Source organism: Belonocnema kinseyi, chromosome 9, assembly GCF_010883055.1.
Source record: "Belonocnema kinseyi isolate 2016_QV_RU_SX_M_011 chromosome 9, B_treatae_v1, whole genome shotgun sequence".
Classification (NCBI taxonomy): Eukaryota; Metazoa; Arthropoda; class Insecta; order Hymenoptera; family Cynipidae; genus Belonocnema; species Belonocnema kinseyi.
This window is the reverse complement of record NC_046665.1, coordinates 84,408,623-84,427,975: the sequence shown is the minus strand read 5'-3', so window position 1 is coordinate 84,427,975 and position 19,353 is coordinate 84,408,623. Positions and strand designations below refer to the sequence as shown.

The 19,353-nt window shown below is 27.2% G+C and overlaps 1 protein-coding gene across 1 annotated transcript in view; it reads right to left on the bottom strand.

Annotated features, from left to right (window-relative positions):
- The window catches only part of LOC117179618 (Golgi apparatus protein 1), a 38,142-nt gene extending 21,018 nt beyond the window's left edge, over positions 1-17,124 (bottom strand). Inside the window, exons 1-7 of the mRNA XM_033371612.1 lie at positions 16,595-17,124; positions 11,330-12,304; positions 8,485-8,586; positions 8,124-8,402; positions 7,882-8,051; positions 3,340-3,460; positions 3,042-3,238 (exon numbers count right to left, since the gene is read on the bottom strand). Of these exons, the coding sequence (XP_033227503.1) occupies positions 3,042-3,238; positions 3,340-3,460; positions 7,882-8,051; positions 8,124-8,402; positions 8,485-8,586; positions 11,330-12,304; positions 16,595-16,924 (2,174 nt within the window). The 5' untranslated portion in view covers positions 16,925-17,124. The remainder of the gene's footprint in view (positions 1-3,041; positions 3,239-3,339; positions 3,461-7,881; positions 8,052-8,123; positions 8,403-8,484; positions 8,587-11,329; positions 12,305-16,594) is intronic.
- Between the last annotated feature and the right edge of the window lie 2,229 nt (positions 17,125-19,353).

Sequence of the window (19,353 nt, the reverse complement as noted above, 5' to 3'; positions counted from 1 at the left end):
AAAGTTTAATTACCTTGTCATAAATTAATCTTTTTGATTTGAAAATTAAACAACTTGGGTTAAAGTTAAACTACATTGTGAAATTTTTCTTTATTGAAGGCTTATTTCTGGTTGAAAATTTAACTCTTTAGTGGAAAATACTTCTTTTTTTTTGGTTTATAATTCATTTTTGAACAGAAAATGTAACTTTTACATTTTTTAAGATTAATACAACTTTTTTTGGATTTTAAAGTATTTATTGGATAATAAAAATAAGTCTTTATCGGAAACAAAGTATTTTAGATGGAATTTACATATTATAAAGTGAAAAACCACACTTTTTGACACAAATATTTTTCTAAAAAAAAAAAAAGAACAATTATTGTTCTCTTTATTGTGATTTTCAAAAGATTATAAACTTAAATTGATATATTTTGAAGCAAAAATCAACTCTAAGTAAATTTGTATTAATTTATACATGAAATATTTATTATTTAAGAATCTGATCTAAAAGTTAGGTTAGAATTCGTAATAAATTCCAGTCGTCTATTTTACGTATTCTTGGCATAATATGGATAAAATTGGTCGCTACCACAAAGTAGAATAAGGAGACCTCACTTCCATGTAGCCTTGGGAAAATTTTGACGCATAGATTCGGATTTGGTTAGTTGGCATCGTTCGTAGCGCCTCTTGCGGAAAAGCGTTGAAATACAAGTTTTCCGAATGGTATTATTTCTAATTGAAAGTGTTCCAAATTGTACACTTTTAGATTGAATTTTGAATTTAAATTTTTAAAGCTTATAAAATATAATAATTTTATTTTAAATATAAGAATCTCAAATTTCAATGATTTAAGATAATCAGAAAAATTCAAAAGTAGGACAAGTCCAAAATATCAAAAAGGAAATATTTTCCAAATATAATTTTGAAAATTCTATAATTTAAAATTCAAAGGATTAAAACTGTATTATTTGTAATTAAATTGAACTTAAATTGAAATTGTAGTAAATTGAAAAATCTTATTTTGAATTGAAGAATCTCGAACCCGAATAATTTAAGATTAACATTTCAAAAATAGGACAAGTTAGAAACTTTAAAAATGAAATATTTTTGAAACTTCGCAGCAACTTTCTTCTGCAGATTATTCTTTTAGTTATAAATTTTATTATTTAGTTAAAAATTCAATAATTTTCTTAAAAAGACATCTATTTTGGATGCAAATTATTTACACTTCTTATTTTGGCTCTAGAAAGTGAGCTGGAATTTTCTTTGGATGGAAATTTAAATTCTCTGTTTTAAGATTTTTTTGTTTAATTCATCTATCTTAGGAGAAATTTCATCTTTCTTAAATAAAAATGTAACTTTACGGTTGAAAATTCAATTTTGTTAAGTCATAATTTTTGGTTGAAAATTCGACTGTTTAAATAGAATATTTGGGTGTTGAAAAAAAACTTAAATATTTTCTGGCTGAAAATTTAACTATTTTTGAAAATTTGCTTTTGTTTTTATTTAATTAAAAATCCATCTGTTTTAATAACAATGTTAGTTTTTTGGGTAAAGATACAACTATTTGTTAGAGAATTCAACTATTTAATTAAATATTCATCCTTTATGGTTTAAAAAATTCTTCTTTCTCGATTAAAAATTCAATTTTTATCGTATAAAATTATTTTTTTCGTTAAAAAAATTTAATTTTTGATTTTGCAGAGTCAACTGAAATCATTTTTAAATGAAAACTCCAATTTTTTTGAAATTAAACATTCTTCTGTTCTGAGAGAAATTTCATTTTTTTTTTAAATAAAAATGCAACTATTTGGTTGAAAATTCTACTCTTTGGTTAAAAGTTTAATTATTTGTCTAAAAATTAATCTTTTTTAATTGAAAATTCAAGTACTTTGGTAAAAGATAAAATACATTGTCAAAAAATTTTTTTTATTGAAGGCTTATGTCTGGTTGAAAATTTACCGGTGTAGTAGAAAATACGTTTTTTTGTTTGCTTACAATTAATTTTTTAACAGAAAATGTAACTTTTCTGTTTTTTTAAGATTAATATTTTTTAGTTGAAAATTCGCCTTTTTTGAAAAAAAAATTTTTTTTAGTTTGAAATTTCACTTTTGTTGGGTTAAAATACATCAGTTTCGTGGAAAATTAATTTATTGCTGAAATAATACTTTTTGTTTGAAAATGCAATTTTTGTGGAGTAAATTCGTCTTTCCGCTTGAAGATTGAACAGTTTAGATAAACTTTTTTTCTTGAGTGAAAAATCTTTACTTGTTGAAAATTCGTTTTTTGGTTTTAAAATTTTTTTTTGTATTAATTTCATCTTTTTTAATTCAAATATAAACTATGACACGTTTTTGTTAGAAATGTATTTTTTTAGGTTGAATATTCAACTATTATGTTAAAAAAATAATTATTTCGTTGAAAATTCCAGCATTTTGTTAACAAGCCATCTTTTATAGTAGAAAAAACATTTTTTTTTATGTTTGAATTGATTTAATAAATTTGAAAATTTTAAATTTGTATATGAAATAGTGTTTTATTCCGTTTATAAAATATTCTATGTTAAAAGTACCACAAGATCAAAATGCTGGAATTTTAATAATAATGATTTGAACTGAAAAAACTGGTCACGGAAAAAGCAGAGAATTTTGAAAAAGTTCTCGGTTTCGCATTTTTCCACAAGAGGCGCTACGAGTGATGCAAACTAACTAAATCTGAATTAACGCGTCCAAGTTTTCCTGGAGTGGTACTACTTCGTGCTTGTTACATACAATGCATTGAAACTCACATGAAATAATGAAATAATTGTCTTTTTTAATAACCTATTTCACAAAAAAATGTGTTTTTTCACTGTATAAGATGGAAATTCTATCCAAAACTATTTGTTTCTGACGAACAATTATTTTTAGTATTCAATTACTGTTTTATGCTTCACAAAGCAATCGTAAAAACACTTTGATGCAAAAATTAAAATACATGCTTAAAATTGTACCACCATTCCCAATAGCAACCCTAAATTTTAAAATATTTTTACATCAATTTGAGTAAATGAAACTTACGTTGGACACCATCTTCTTGTGTGTAGCTTACACGCTTCCTTGAACTTAAACGTAAAATGATAATTCTTGAGCGAAATTAATTGAAAATGCTCTACAGCAGCTTTGCATTTGTAATCTATCCTGCTGTCCAAATCGTTTTTATGTTCTATTAAGCACTCCATCATGTCCCCTTCGTCTCTGCCTTGCTTCAAAATATCCTAAAAAAAATTCAACAAAGTTTTGATGCAGCTCTTTACCCTTCAAAAGGAAAATAACTACTTTCTAGAGTCAAAATAAACAAAATTCAGGGTTTACTTGCCCGACAATAGCGCTCCATTACTCTCCAACAAGTATTTGTAATGATTGGATTGATTTCTACTCGTTCTGCCTGCTCCTCAGTTAAATTGCCAACCGCGACTTTACACGCTGGATTCTTGAGGCTGAAAACGAAACAAAAAATCCATTTAATTTTTTGTGAATGATTCAGAACGAATCTATGTAGATCATTACATTTTCCAAATAGGAAAAGAAACAATAAAAAATTTAATATATTTCTAAATTTGCTAATATTAAATACATTACTTTTACGATAATTTAAAAATAAAAATTTCTTTGAAGAAAATGAGATAAAGATATTTAGACTCAATTAAAAAAAACTCTTATAATAAATATTAATAAGCAAACCCTGCATATTGGAACGAATTTGTTGACGTTTTCCTTTTTTCTCCCTCCTTTTTCATTTTTATTTTTGTCTTTACTGAGCCGAAAAGTGAGGTAGTTTGGAAGTTTGGTTTTTCATTGTAAATCTCTTTTTCATGCTCATTTTGTATAACAATTTTCATAAAAAAATATATTTCTTTTCCATCTTAAATCAAAAAAGTTTAATTTTAAACATTCATTCTTCAGGATTGCCACTAAATCCTAATTTTGAAACCCCCTGACTTTTCTCTGACCAGTTTGTTATTTTCCCTGACAGTAATACATTTTTCTTTCATGTATCAAAACAACCTTACACCTAGGAGATCAATAAAGAAACAAAATGTTATCCAAAATATTGCGTTTTCAAACTAAACGGACGAATTTTCTACAAAGCAGTTGAGTTTTCAGCTCGAAAATGTAAATTTTTAACAAAAAAAAGTTAATTGTCAACTGAAGTTGTTCATTTTTTAAGCCAAAAAACTCATTTTCTAAACAATATTGAGGTTTCAGCCCCAAAATACGAATTTTTAAGAAGATAAATGAATTTTCAATTAAAAAAGATACATTTTCAAGCAAAACGTGAAATAGTTACACTTTCAGTAAAAAAATTAAATTTCAATCGAAAGAAAACCAAATATCAACCACATAGTTAAGTTTTTAACTACAAAAATTATTTTTCAATCTAAAGTGATTTCAAACAAAAAAGCGAATTTTTAACAAACAAACAAAAATTTCAACCAAATAAAAGTATTTTTTAACAAAAAAGTTGAATTTTCAACCAAACAGATGAATATTCAACCAAGAAGGTTAAATTTCTACCAAAAGACGGATTTTCAACCAATTAGTTAAATTTTGAATTAAAAAAGAAAAAAACATTTTCAAACGAATTTTCAATAAAATGGAATGATTTAATTTTTAGTTATAAAAATTAATCTTAAACACATAACTTTTGACAAAATAATTCAATTATAAACCAAAGAAATGCATTTTGAAACCCAAAAAATACCACTTTTCAACAGAAGACGTGAATTTTTAATTAAAAAATAAGTTATAAAAAAAAACAAAAAAAACCGATTTTCAGTAAAATAGTTAATTCTTTCAAACAGGAACATTAAATACCACGTTGCACATTGCGGAATTTTAAAATAAAAATGATAAATTTTCGAAAAAAATTGAACAATTGAATTTTTAGATTAAAAAAATTAATTTTTGGCAAAATAGTTCAGTTTTAAAGCAAACAAAAGCATTTTGGAACAAAAAGGGCCAATTTTCAATTAAAGACGTTAATTTTCAACCAAGAAAAAGAACGAATTTTCAACAAAGTAGTTGAATTTTGAACAAAAAAGATTAATTTTCAACCAAAAAAATACATTTTTATAAAAAAAAATATTATTCTCTAACAAAATACATGAACTTTTAATAAAATAGTTCAACTTTTAGCCCAAAAAATAGAAATTTAAAAATTATGATTTAAAAAAAAAAAATTATAAAATTTAAAATTATGAATCTTCAACAACAAATAATAAACTTTTAACCAAACAGAATTTTCAACCAAAAAGATTAAATTTTTAACGAAAAAGATGAATTTTTTACCAAAAAATATTAATTTCTAACAAAATACATGAACTTTTAATAAAATAGTTCAACTTTTACCCCAAAAAATTGAAATTTAAACAAAAATTATGAATCTTCAACAACAGAAAATAAACTTTTAACCCTTTCCGGCATACATTTTTCAGGGAAACAAGTTTTCATGAAAATTGGTGCATAGGGGGTTTTGGGGTCGCTGATTACGAATCTGAACTCAGGTTGTGAAAATTCAAAATGGCGGGTCCAATATGGCGGCTAACATTTGGCATATTTTTTTATTTCTGAAAATTGGTATACGGGGGTTTTTGATCACGAATCTGGACGCAGATTTAGAAAATTCAAAATGGTGGATCCAGTATGACTACTTAAATTTGTAATATTTTTGGATTTTTTGAAAGAATTGCTATACAGGGTTTTTTTGGAGTCGCTAATCACGAATCCGAACTCAGATTTTGAAAATTCAAAAGGGCGGATCCAATATGCCGGACAAAATTTGGATTTTTTTTTAAATTGGTGTTCAGGAGCTTTTGGTATCTCTTATCACGAATATAAACTTAGATTTTGAACATTCAAAATGGCGGGCCAAAATTCAACATATTTCTAAATTGTTTTTTGAAAGTTGGCACAGGCAGGGGGTCGCTGATCTTGAATCTGTATTCAAAATGACAAATATTTAGAATATTAAGGTTTGAAAAAATATACACCTACTCACCTAAAACATGGATTAGTACCAATTTTCTGAATTTTCAAAATCTAAATTCAGATTCGTGATCAGTGACTCCAAAAATCCTTGTACACTGATATAAAAAAATCCAAAAAACTTTATTATTTTGACCGCCATATTGGATCTGTCATTTTGGATTTTCAAAGTCTGATTTCAGATTCGTAATGAGCGACCCGGAAAACCTCTGTATATCAATTTTCAGAAAAAACCCCAAAAACCAAAAAAACCCTTAAGTACCCATTTTCATAAGTATATAATGCAAAGTTTTTTCAATAATGAATTTTGTCAACAAAAAAGGCTTTTTTTCATCTTTGTTTATAAGTATTAACAAATTATTTAAAAAATTTAGACCCTTCGCACAAAAATTTCAATTTTCTATCATCCTACGAGCATGAAATTAAAAAAAAACTTGTGTAAAATCCAATAAAAACTACTCTGAAATCGCAAAAAATGATTTGAAAAAAGGTGGGAATACGGTATTCCCACCATGCCGCAAAGGGTTAACCAAATAGAATTTCCAACCAAAAGGATTAAATTTGGACCAAAAAAGATCAATTTTCAACCAAAATGGAATAATTGTATATTTAGTTAAAAAAAAAATAATTTTTAACAAAATAAAAATGTATTAATTTTCTATCAAAAAAAAGATGAAGTTTAACTAATTGTATGAATTTTAAATAGAATGCAGAAATTTAGAATAAAATATTTGAAATTTTATCTGAAGAAATGAATTTTAAACTAAAATGGCGAATTTTAAAACAAAAAATAATAATTTTAAACCAAATAGTTCAATTTTCAGCCTAAAAGATGAATTTTCAACCAAGAAGATTAAATTTATGAGATTAGTTTTCTACGGGAAAATACTAATTTTTCAGCAAGTAGTTGAATTTTCAAATAAAAAAGATAAATTTTTAACCAAATAAGATGATGTTAAAAAAAAAGAGTTAAATTTTTAACCCAGCAGATGAATATTGAACCAAGAGGATTCAAGTTTTTTCAAAGAGGAAATTTTTAACCAAATAGTGGAATTTGAAATTAAAAAAAAATGAATTTGCAAACAAATAGCGAAATTTTCATTAACAAATTCGATTTAAAAAATGGAACAATTTCATTTTTAGTTATAAAAATTGAGTTAACAAAATAATTTTCAACACCATAGTTAAATTTTAAACCAGACTGGCATTTTCAGCTGAAAAAAAAAATGTCAACCAAAAAAGGGATAGTTATATTTTCTGTTAAAATAATTGATTTTTAACTACAAACAAAGAATTTTCAAAACAATAGTTAAATTTTCAATCGTGAAGATGAATTATCATCGAAAAATGTAATAGTTGATATTTCAACCACAAAATATTTTTATTTTAAACCAACTAAACATATGGATTTAACCAAAAAAGAATTTTCTACAAAATAATTAAATCCTCAACCAAAATATTAATTTACTACTAAATAGTTGCATTTTTTACCAAAAAGTTTTAAAAAATGTCAACAAAAGTTGAATTTGAAACCAAGAAAGATTGTTTAGAAAATTGAGAAAAAACTGGCATCCAAAAAGACGAAATTTCAACAAAAAACTTAATTTTCGACAGGATAATACAATTATCATTACGGTGCCACATTTTTTAAAATGTTTTTTCGTTCTTTAAGTTTATAAATTCTTTTCAAGATTTTGTAGGAGTGCAGAGAAAATGTTACGGTATATCATTTGTAAAAGGGATTTGAAAATTTCAAAAAAAAAAAAAAATTATAGAAAATTTCTCGATCTTCCAGAATTTTCTAACTTGTAGCATCCCCGATTCTCTCAACTTTAATTTAATAAATAATTAAATAAATAAAATTCAATCATACATATCCAGGTTGTCCTGCAGGCACAAAATCTCTTCCCCCTTTGCCGTTTTGTCGTAGCACAAATCGGCCAGGTCGTTTAGACAAACTTCTTCAATCTCTGGTTGAAGATCAACATTTATGGCTCTCTGTCGCATCACTCGTCTAATCTCCTCCAAACAAGTCTTTTTTAACTGAAAAATAAAATCCTCCCTATCAATCCTTCGCAGAATGAAATAATGAAGAAAATAAAAACAACAACTTACAGTCATATTTTTTTGGGGATGATAAGCATAGCGGTAGAGACATGGCAATATCAAAGGACCCCTCTCTGGATCCATTCCGTCGCTCGCCCAAACCGATTTTGCGTGACAGAAATGAATCGCATCTGCTCTACATGCTCTGTACAATTGTGGATCCAATTTATAATCCCTTGCCACAAAATACTGAATTTGAACGAGAGCTGTTTCACAAGCCTCGATCATTCTATTCGTTCCCAGATTTTCCATCAAGCACGACATTACACGCGCATCACCACCTTGAACCTGAAATTAATTTAACAATTAAGAAATATTTATTTAAAAACAATTAGAATATGTCTATTGAATTCAAATTTGGACTTCTTACATTGCTGCAAGCCAGATCAACAACAGGTTGACACTTTTCCCTTAAAATTGGATCGATCCGCCAATCCTCGCCAGCGTCCGTTTCCTTAACGAGCGTCTCCAACTGCAGTTTAAATTAAAAATACCAAATAGAAAAAAAAATATAAATTTTTTTCAGAATTTAGAGCACAAAATACTCTCAAAAGAGGAAAAATATGATGATTTTTCACGAAAATAGAGGAATAATAGGGTTTAATTCTTTAAATAAAATTGTGTTATATTTAATTCAATATGAAGCGAATTTTGAACAAGATAATTCATTTTGCAAACAAAGAGATGAATTTTCAATCCAGAAGATTAATTTTCTACAAAAATTACGAATTTTCAACCAAATTCATGAATTTTTAACCAATTTAGTTAAATTTTCAACTAAAAAAGGTAAATTTTCAACAAAAAATGTATTATTTCCATTTTCAGTTAAAAGGATTACTTTACAACTTTGATACGAATCCTCAACCAAAACAGAATAATTTTAAACGAAGTAGTTGAATATTCAGGCCAAAAAATCTATTTTCAACAAATGAGTGGATTTTTTTTTTTAGTTACAAAATTTAATTTTCAACCAAAGGGTCGAGTTTTCAAACCAAAAAATCGATTTTTTCTGAAGACTGTTGAATTTTCAACAAAATAATTCAGTTTTTAACAAAATAGTAGAATTTTTTCTCATTGCGTTCTATTGATTAAGTTTGCATTTACAAGAAAATACGAAATACAACAACTTTTGGTTGAAAGTTAATTATTTTGTATTTAAAAATTTACTATTTATTATATTTGTGGCCAAGAATTCATCTCTTTTGGTTAAAAAAATCTACTATTTAATTTAAACTTTTAATAATTTCGTTGAAAATTCAAATGTTTCGTTAAGAAGTCAAATTTTTTAGTCGAGAATCATACTGCTTGGTTGAATGTATAATTAACTTTTTGAAATTCAAAATTCAACTATTTGGTTAAAAATGCATATAATTTATTAAAAATTTATACTCTGTTGAAAATTCATATTTTTTGGTTGAAAATTCACCCGTTTTGAAGAAAATTCGTCTTTTTTAATAAAAATTCAACAGAAGAATATTGAACCAAAAAGATCAAAGTTCTTTTAAAGAGGAAATTTGCAACGAAATAGTGGAATTAAAATTTTTTTTAAATGTAAAAAAATGAATTTGCAATCAAATAGCGAAATTTTCATTAACAAGTTTAATTTGAAAAATGGAATAATTTAATTTTTAGTTACAAAAATTAAGAATTAAATACATTTTATTAAAAATTTATACTTTGTTGAAAATTTATATTTTGTTGTTGAGAATTCACCCGTTTTGGAGAAAATTAGTCTTTTTTAATCGAAATTCAACAGATGAATATTGAACCAAGAGGATTAAAGTTCTTTCTTTTTGTCTTTTTTATTAAAAATTCGTATTCGTGTCTTTAAAATTATATTATGTGAGTAGAAAACTGATATATCTGGTTTAAATTTAACTTGATAGTTGAAAATTCATATTTTCGTGTTGAAAAATTAATTGCTTTATAGATAATTCGGCTTTTTGGCTTAAAGACTCTTTTATTAACAATTTGTCTTTTTGGTTTGATCATTCATCTCTTCTAGTACAATATTAATATATTTTTGTTCAAAATGCAACGCTTTCTTTGAAATTTAATTTGGTTTAGATCATAATTCAACTTTTTTTTAGACTCGTATTCTATGTTTGCATTGAACTGTTTTTGGTTAAAAACAAAATTTTATTTTGTTGAAGATTGGTGATTTTCGTTGAAAATTCGTATCATCTATTGAAAATCGAATTTATTGTTAAAAATTAAAATATTTAGTTGAAAACTAACTTTTTAGTTAAAAATTTAACTCTTTTGTTGAAAATTTACACGTTTTGTAAAAAATAATTGGTTTAAAATGAAAATAGAAATGTTTTGTTGAAAATTCGACATTTTGGGTTAAAAATTCTATTATTTCGATTACAATTTGAAAATTCTATAGTTTCGATAAAAAATTCATATATTCTAAGGTGAATTTATATTTTGTTCAAAATTCAAATTTTTTGGTTGAAAATTAACTTTTCAGTTGAAAATTCATATTTTTGAGTTAAAAATTTAAATGTTTCGTAGATAAAAATTCAAAAATTTCTTAGACGTTTTTTCTCTCTCGACTGAAAAACCTTCCTTGGTTGAAAATTAAACTCTTTTGTTGACAATTCATTTTTTGGTTCGATAATTCATCTTTTTTGTTTAAAAATGAAACTCTTTAGCTGCAATTTAATTTGCTTTGGGTGAGAATTCATCTATTTTGTTTAAAATTACGTCTTTTTTTATTTTTAAAATTGATAGACTTTATGAAAAATTTATATTTTGATCAAAACTCACCTTCTTTGTGGAAAATTCATCTTTTTTAATAAAAATTTTAATATTTTGTTTGAAATTCAACTTTTTTAAAATAATAATTGTTTGTCAAAAATCTGGCTTCAAATTACTTATTTCTGGCTTAAAAGCCAACTGTTTAAAAAAAATATCTACTTTTTAGCTTGAAATCTCCAACCTTCTTTGAAAATGCATCTCTTTTGGTAGAAAGTTAACCTTTTTTCTGTTAAAAATGCAATAATATTTCGACTTGAAATCTCGAGCGTTCCATATTGAATTCAGTATGGTATCCACACAATAATTTTATTTAAAAGAATCCTCCTACCCCCCTATGAATCTCCTATTTTCCTCTAAAATCACCCTATTTACCCTCTTTTGAGAGAATGTTGGCCTGTGAATTCTAAAAAAAGCTAATAACATTATCATAAAAGAAAGAAGTTCTTTATTACCGCTCTCTGGCATTCGGGAGCAATCCTCTGCTTCCTCTTCCGGGGCCGCGTGTGTTCCATCAAGCAATGAATTGTCCTTCCGCCAACTTCAAGCCCATTACAAAACTGAGAAATATCCTTAGCACAGCCATCAACAATTTCTGGTGATAGTCTGTAGTCATCCATTAAAATTTTCCGATGATCAAACATCTCAGCCTGGCAATCGTGGGAAATTTTGGTACCATTTCGAACAACCGACTCAAGACAGAGTAAAATCTGAGCAAGTCGAATTTCTTTATCATCCGAAACGGATCTTCGACAATGGTTATTTTTAATATCTTCCTTACAAGCTCGCGCCAAACCTTTGCTGACTTTATAATCCGACGCCATCAGCTTCTCCCTTCTAGTCAATTGATCCTGACACGATTTGGACATCGCGACGTCATTCTTGTTTTCAATCAAGCATTTGAAGACTTGACCACTTCCTGGACGAACTTTCGAGCAGAATCGATGTTGATCTTGAGCGCATGCCATGTAAAGTTGCCGATCTAGTTTGATATTGTCTGCCTGAGCTTCCGAGATGTAGAAAATTCGCTTTTTGCATGCCGCCTCTAATTTGTCAACTTGTTGTTGCAAACAAGCGAGCATCTCCCCTTGAGCAAAATCCTTGCTTAGTTGGATTCTGCCACACTTGAAGTTTTCGATGTCCTTTTGGCAATCTGCTATGAAGAGAGTGACGATTCTAAAGTCACTAAAGGCGACCCATTCCCATCGTTGAATGTACTCTAAACATTGGAATTCTTTTACTTGTTCCCGCTTTTCGATCAAGCAAGACAAGAATGATCCCGGGGTTGTTGAGGGACACTTTAGATTGTCCAGCTCCTCACCGCAAACTTGCTTTGTTAGTTTTTTAATATTTTCGTTGCTGGAGATGTTCATCATGTATTTAAAAATCGAATGCTGACAATTATCGTCGATCGATGATACCTCGTTTGGCTGGAATATTAATTATTATTTTAAATTTCAAAAGGCAAAGAGCCTTGAGATAAAATTATAATTTCAAACTAAAAGTCGTCGCACGAGAGTTAGGATTTTTTTTTTAATTTTCTAAAACTTTGACTAGGATATTTTCTTCTTTTGGCGAGAAAATGATCCCATATTTTGTCCGGATTAAAACATACATTTTATAGGTCGCTATTAAGGATTTTATGTCGCAAAATTGGCTTTTTAAGGTTCTTAAATTTTTATTTCTACAATTTTAGCTATTCTTAAATTTCGTTCGTTATAAAAAATAATTTTTATGTGGGTATTAACACCTTTAAAGTAGTAACTTTATGATACAGTTGACATTAGGAAGTCAAATTCATCCCCACCAAAATTTACAAAATGATAAAACATTCAGCAAATATTAATTAATTTACTGACAACAATTACTAATGTTGGAAAAAGAAATTTAAGAAATACTTGTCCTACAATTAAAAAATTCTTGTAAAAGGAAAGTCTGTGTTCATTTATTTTTATACTTAACTGCAAAAACATTTTTGACCTAATAAATAACATATGACAGGATTTTTACATTATTTAGCTTTTATTAAATAATTTACTCGAAATTTCGAAAGGTTTCAAAAAAATACAAAAGTTTTCTTAAAATTCGTGAGAAAAATTCAAATGACTTTTCATTTTGTACAATGAATTTTAGGTAAAATTTTTTTAAATTTCCTAGAATCTTGAAAAATAATTTAGAACATTTAAAAATATGTCTAATTTTTCAATTTTGCAAGATTGCAAAATTTTAGAAAAAATTTGAGTAATTTTTAGAAATATCTGAAAGTTTTTTGAAAAAGATACAAAAATAATTTTAAACAAAAAAGATTTAACAAAATTTTTAACGTAGATTTTTGCAGATTTTGAACAAAAAATGTTAAAGCTTTTTGAGAATTTTGAAAGGTTCCAAGAGAACAAACCAAATTTATTAAAAATCCTGGGGAAATTAAAAGGAATTTTTGCGGTAAAAAATTAATTTAAAAAGATTCTTTAAAAAAGTTTTAAAACATTTCAAAAGATTCAAAAACTGGTGACAAACATTTTGAACGATTTGAAAGAAATTTTTTAGAATTTGAGTCCTTTAAAAATTTGACGAAAAGTACGATAAATTTAAAAAAATATTTTAAAGTTTTGGAAAATATCCAAAATAACTTAAAATTTATAAAGATTTGAAAAAACGTGCAAACTTCTACAAGTTCTGAATATCTTTTAAGCTGACTCGAATTTTTCCTAAAACTTTGAAAAATCTTGAAATATAAAAAAGCTTTCCTAACAGTTTTCTAGATACTTTTTCAACATATATGAAATCTCCAGAAATCTTCTCAAGAATCCTAAAAAATTATATTTATATAACCCTCTAAATAAATAAATTCACCGTCAAATTATAATTTGGTAGAATTTTGGTTCTTTCGTGACTGAAAAATCTTTTTTGGTTAAAAATTCAAATATTTGTTTAAAAATGGACTTTTTTATTGAAATATCTAGAATCTTCAAAAGTATTTTTGAATTCTTTCAAGTATAATATGTTTTGAAATCTTTGTTAAATCTTCTGAAATATTTTGAAATTTTATCAATCTTTTGAAATGTTTGTGAAAATTTTGGTGTAATCTTTTAAAGTTTTAAAAATCGACGAAAACTTTCTTAAATCTTCCTGAACTCCTTAAAATATTCCTGAAATTCTTAAAATTTTATAAAATATATTTTTAAATCTTTTTTAAATGTTTGTAAAATCTTCAGTGATATTTTATAAATATTTTGAAAAGTTTGTGAAAATTTATTTAATCTTTTGAAGTTCTTTAAAATATGTTGCTATCTTTCTTAAATATTAGTGCAATTCTTAAATCATTTGAAATCTGCCACAATATTTTTGATCTTTTGAAATATTTAAAAATTTGTGCGAGACGCCGTTTAAATCTTTCAATCTTTTCGAAATCTTCGAAAATATTTTGAAATAATTTAAATCTTTTGGGATTTTAGAAATCTCCATATTTTTATAATGATTTTGATACCTTTAAATCTTTGATACCTTCTATAACATTCTAAATCTTTTGGAATCTTTCAAGCTTTTCAAAATCTTTAAAAACTTCGGAAAATATTTTTGAAATCTTTTAGAATTTTAAATATCTTGATACTTTAGAAAATGTTCAAATCTTTGAATTCTTTCGAAATTTCATGAAATGTTTTAAAATCTTATAATCTTTGAAGTCTATTGCAATTTTTTAAAATATTTGTTAAATCTTTAAAATATATTTTGAAATACTTTTTTTTAATCTTCGTGCAATATTTTAAAATTTGATCAATCTGTTGAAACTTTCTTAAATTTTCCTGAAATTTTTTGAAATCTTGTAAAATATTTTGTTATTTTTTAAATATTTGTGATTTGTTAAACTAATTCGAAATCTTTTGGAATTTTTATATTTTTGGAATAAGTTTAAACCTTTTGAGAACTGTAAAATCTTTGCAAAATATTTTTAAAATTTCTAAAATATATTAAAACTTTTTTTTAAATATTTGTAAAATCTTCAGTAATATTTTGAAATTTTATCAATATTTTGAAATGCTTGTGAACACTTTTGAAATCTTTTGGAGTTCTTTAAAATATGTTGCTGTCTTTTTTAAATCTTAGTGTAAGTCTTAAAATCTTTGAAATCTTCCACAATATTTTTGATCTTTTGGAACATTTGAAATTTGTGTGCGACCCTGATGAAATCTTTGTGAAATTCAGTCTTTTGGGATGTTTAAAATCTTTAAAAACTTCGTAAAATATTTTTGAAATCTTTTAGAATTTTAAAAATCTTGATACTTCATAAAATTTTGAAATCTTTAAAATATATTTTTTAATCTTCGTTAAATATTTTAAAATTTTATCAATCTGTTGAAAAGTTTGTAAAAATGTTTTGAAATTTTTCGAAATAATTGTGAATATTCTGAAGTTTAATCAAACCTGTTGAAAACTTTCTTAAATCTTCCTGAAATTCTTTGAAAATATTTGGTTATTTTTTAAATATTTGTGATTTTTTTAAAAATCATTCTAAATATTTTGGAATTTAAAAATTTTGTATATTTATGGAATAAGCTTAAATCTTTTGAGAACTGTAAAATCTTGTACAATATTTTAAATCTTTTGGAATTTTTGTGACACCTTTATAAAATCTTTCAATCATTTAAAAATCTTTACGAACTTTGGAAATATTCATCAATCTTTAAATTTATGGAAAAGTTTTAAAATCTTTAAAGTCTTTTGAAATCTTTTAAAATTTGATCAAATCTTTTGTAATATTTGAAATCTTTCCTAAATCTTCTTGGAATATTAGAAATATTTGTGAAATCCTTGTGGAATCTTTTGAAATTTGATTAAATATTTTTTAATCTTTTAAACCTTCCTAGAATCTATAAAATTGTTAATATCCTCTAAAATGTTTTCAATGTTTCAGAATCTTTGAAATCTTTGAGACCTCCTTGTGAACTTTTTATATTTTTGGAAAAATTGCGAAACCTTTAAAATCTTTTAATTCTTTTTAAATTTGGTAAAATCTTTTGTCTACAATGTTTTGAAATATTTTTAATTTCTGAAAAATCATTGTCGAATCTTTCCATATTTTCGAAATTTTTAAAACCTGCAATATTGTTAAGCTTTGAAATATTTCAATCTTTTACTTTTTATCCTTTTGTGAACCCCTCGATATGATTACAATAACTCCAAATTACTACCCTAATAATGATTCGTAGATATAGAAGATTATTTAAAAAAAAACCGCTTTGCGATCAAAATCAACAATATTTGCATACAATTTTTATTTAGCTATTTTTCTTCCTCATTTTCTAGTCTAAACCCCCGTTTTATGGGGTTCATAATACAATTCTGAAACTAAATTAACATCCACATTTACAAGTAGTAATTTTTATTAATTGTAAGCTGAATAGCACAAAAATGGCATAATATAACATTCTTTGTCGCAGGCCCTCATGCGACGAAGTTCCATCCCTAATCTTTCGACTTTGCTCCGAAATTATACACAACTTTTAAAGTAAGGTTGGATCAGTAAATAATCCAGTTTATATCTGCTACTCAAACCAAATTTTATTTTCATAAATTTACGATAAAATCGGGCAAATCTGATCTATTTTGCGTTATAACAGCTCCGAAACGATTCTCGAACAGATTTTGAGGTTAGGTTTTCCAAACGTCAAAAACATCAAATATCAGTGAAAGATTAAACTTTATGGCTAAAAAATACAAACCTTAAAAGTCTGGACACACTCCAAAAGCAGAAGATCATCATTATGCTTAACAATATTGCCACAAAGTCGCCTGAGATCGCCCCGGCATAAGGGATCATCAAAAGGGTTCAGGATTTTTTCCTGCGGTTTATTGACTTCGAAAGGTTGATGGGCCGAGCGTTTGGATCTTTTCAACCCGGATTCACTGTCAAAAACCCAGCCGACATCTGACAATTGTTCCACCTTGGCGATTTCAGAAATATCGTTGCCATGTATTGTTGTTGTGCTAACATTTTGTAAAAGCAGCAATTTAGTGATAAACGCTAAAAGGACACTTTTTGCGCATCCCATTGTGCCCGGGATTATTTCTCACTGATTTAAGCACCGCCGCGTATCACTTGCTACGTTTTGCTACGTTTACAATTTTTTGTGGTACCAACGTCACCGTCCAACTTCGGCTTATCTATTGCGGAAAACGAAGTTCATTAGTGACTAGCAGTGACTTGTAGTGGTGAGAAAAACGGCTGCTGTCAATTCGGTGTTTTCCTACTTTTGCGTGCGTGTGCTTTTGGTGTGAGAGCTGAGAGAGGAAGCTGTGAGATTGCTGGCGGGAAATTTGAAATTTCAAGGTAAATCATGGGATGTGAGTTTAAAATTGGTATTCTATTAAAGAAAAGTATAGTGATCAGGATTGAGAAATAGGCGACTGAATTTTTTAAATCGTATCTGTTTGAAAGTCTCAACGTTTATTTTTGTACTTTAAGGCGAATTTTTTATTTTCTAATTGATTCGTGAAATCTTTGGAGATCTGTTGATATCTGAATTCTTTGACACTTTTGAAATGCTTAGACATCTTTGAAATATTTGTGGAATTTTTTGCAATCTATTGAAATCTTTTGCAATCTTTAAAATATTTGACATCTTTGAAATATTTATTAGCTCTTTTGAGTGTTTTTAAGTGTATTAAACCTTTTGTTATTCTTTGAAATTTTTTAAAATCTTTGTAATGTTTCTGAAATATCAAAAGTATTTTGAAATATTTGAAATATTTGTGAAATATTTTAAATATTTGAAATGTTTGTGAAATCTCTCAAATCTTTTAAAATTTTGACGTATTTTAAACCTTTTGAATTGACTTGAAGTACATTAATCTTTTGGAATTTTTAAAAAATATTTTAAAATCTTCATGGAATTATTCGGCATCTTTCAAATATTTTAAAATGTGTTGAAATCCCTAGAAATCTTTTGAAATTTTTGGAAATGTTTTCAAATAGTTGCGAAATGTGTAGAAATCTTTTAAAACCGGCAAATAAATTTTTTTACATTTTTGCTAATGTTACAAATATATATCTGTGTTTTATTAATATAAAGCACTGATAAGGAACATTGTGGAATTGAAACTCCCCCGCCAATTTTAATGCCCAAAATCGCCGCGAGATGGAGATTTTTTTGGGTAACGTCTCCTTTCTCACAAGCATTGAAATGCACCCTCGATTTAGTACATAACGATCGATTCGGCTTTTCGTACATGGGCAATTGCGATCGACTGCGGGGATCAGTGCGATGCCTTCTGGTTTTGTTAACGGTGAATAAGAATGACTACCATGTTTGGTCCTTCGTTATTAGCCTCTGGGCAGTTTTTTTGTCCAATTATGAGATTTTCAAGTACGTACAGAATAATTAAACTGAAATACGCGATAGAAGGATTATGGAGTTTGGGAATGATCCCGATAACAAAATGGTTGAGAAAGATCCTTATCGCTGTATTAAAGAAACATGCAGCTGTCGATACAGAAATATCACTGATTTTGGGAAGGATCCCGGTAAAAAAGGGATGAGAAGGACTCTTATCTAAGCCCTTATCGCTCTAATACAAAAAAAACATGTAGCTGTAGGCACAGAAAGATGAATTTTGGGAATGATCCTGATAACGGAAGGGATGAGAAAGATCCTTATCGTTCTAAACAAAAAAACATGTAGCACTTCGCGAATGATCCTGATAACATAAGGGATAAGAAAGGCCCTTTCCTGAGCCTTATCGCCGTAATAAAAAACATTTAGCTATCGGCACAGAATGATAATGAATTTGGAGAATATTGATGCTAACAAAAGGGATAAGAAAGACGCTCCAATCAAAACGCATGTAGCTGTCGGCACCGAAAGATTCTAGATTTTGGGAATGATCCTGATAACAAAATGGAAGAGCAAGATCCTTATCGCTCTTAACAAAATGTAAGTAGCTGTCAGCGCAGAATTATAATGGATTTTAGGAATGATCCTGATAACAAAAGGGATAAGAAAGATCCGTATTGCTCTAAAACAAAACAAAAAAATAGGTAGCTGTCGGCGCAGAAAGATAATTGATTTTGGGAATGATCCTGATAACAAGAGGGACGAGGAAGCTCATTATCGCTCTAAACAAAAAACAGGTAGCTATTGGTGCAGAAAGATAATGGATTTTGGGAGTCATCCTGATAAAAAAAGGAATGAGGAAGATCCTTATCACTCTAAAAAACAGGTAGCTGCCAGTGCAAAAAGATCATGGATTTCGGGAATGATCCTGATAAGAAAAGGAATGAGAAGGACCATTGAGGGTCTGAAAAAAAAGCTGATAGCTTTTGATGCAGAAAGATAATACATTTCGGGAATGATTCTTATAACAAAAGGGATGAGGAAGACTCTTACCGCTCTAAGCAAAAAACAGGTAACTGTAGATGCAGAAAGATGCTTGATTTTGGCAATGATCCTAATAACAAAAAGGAAGAGAAAGATCGTTATCT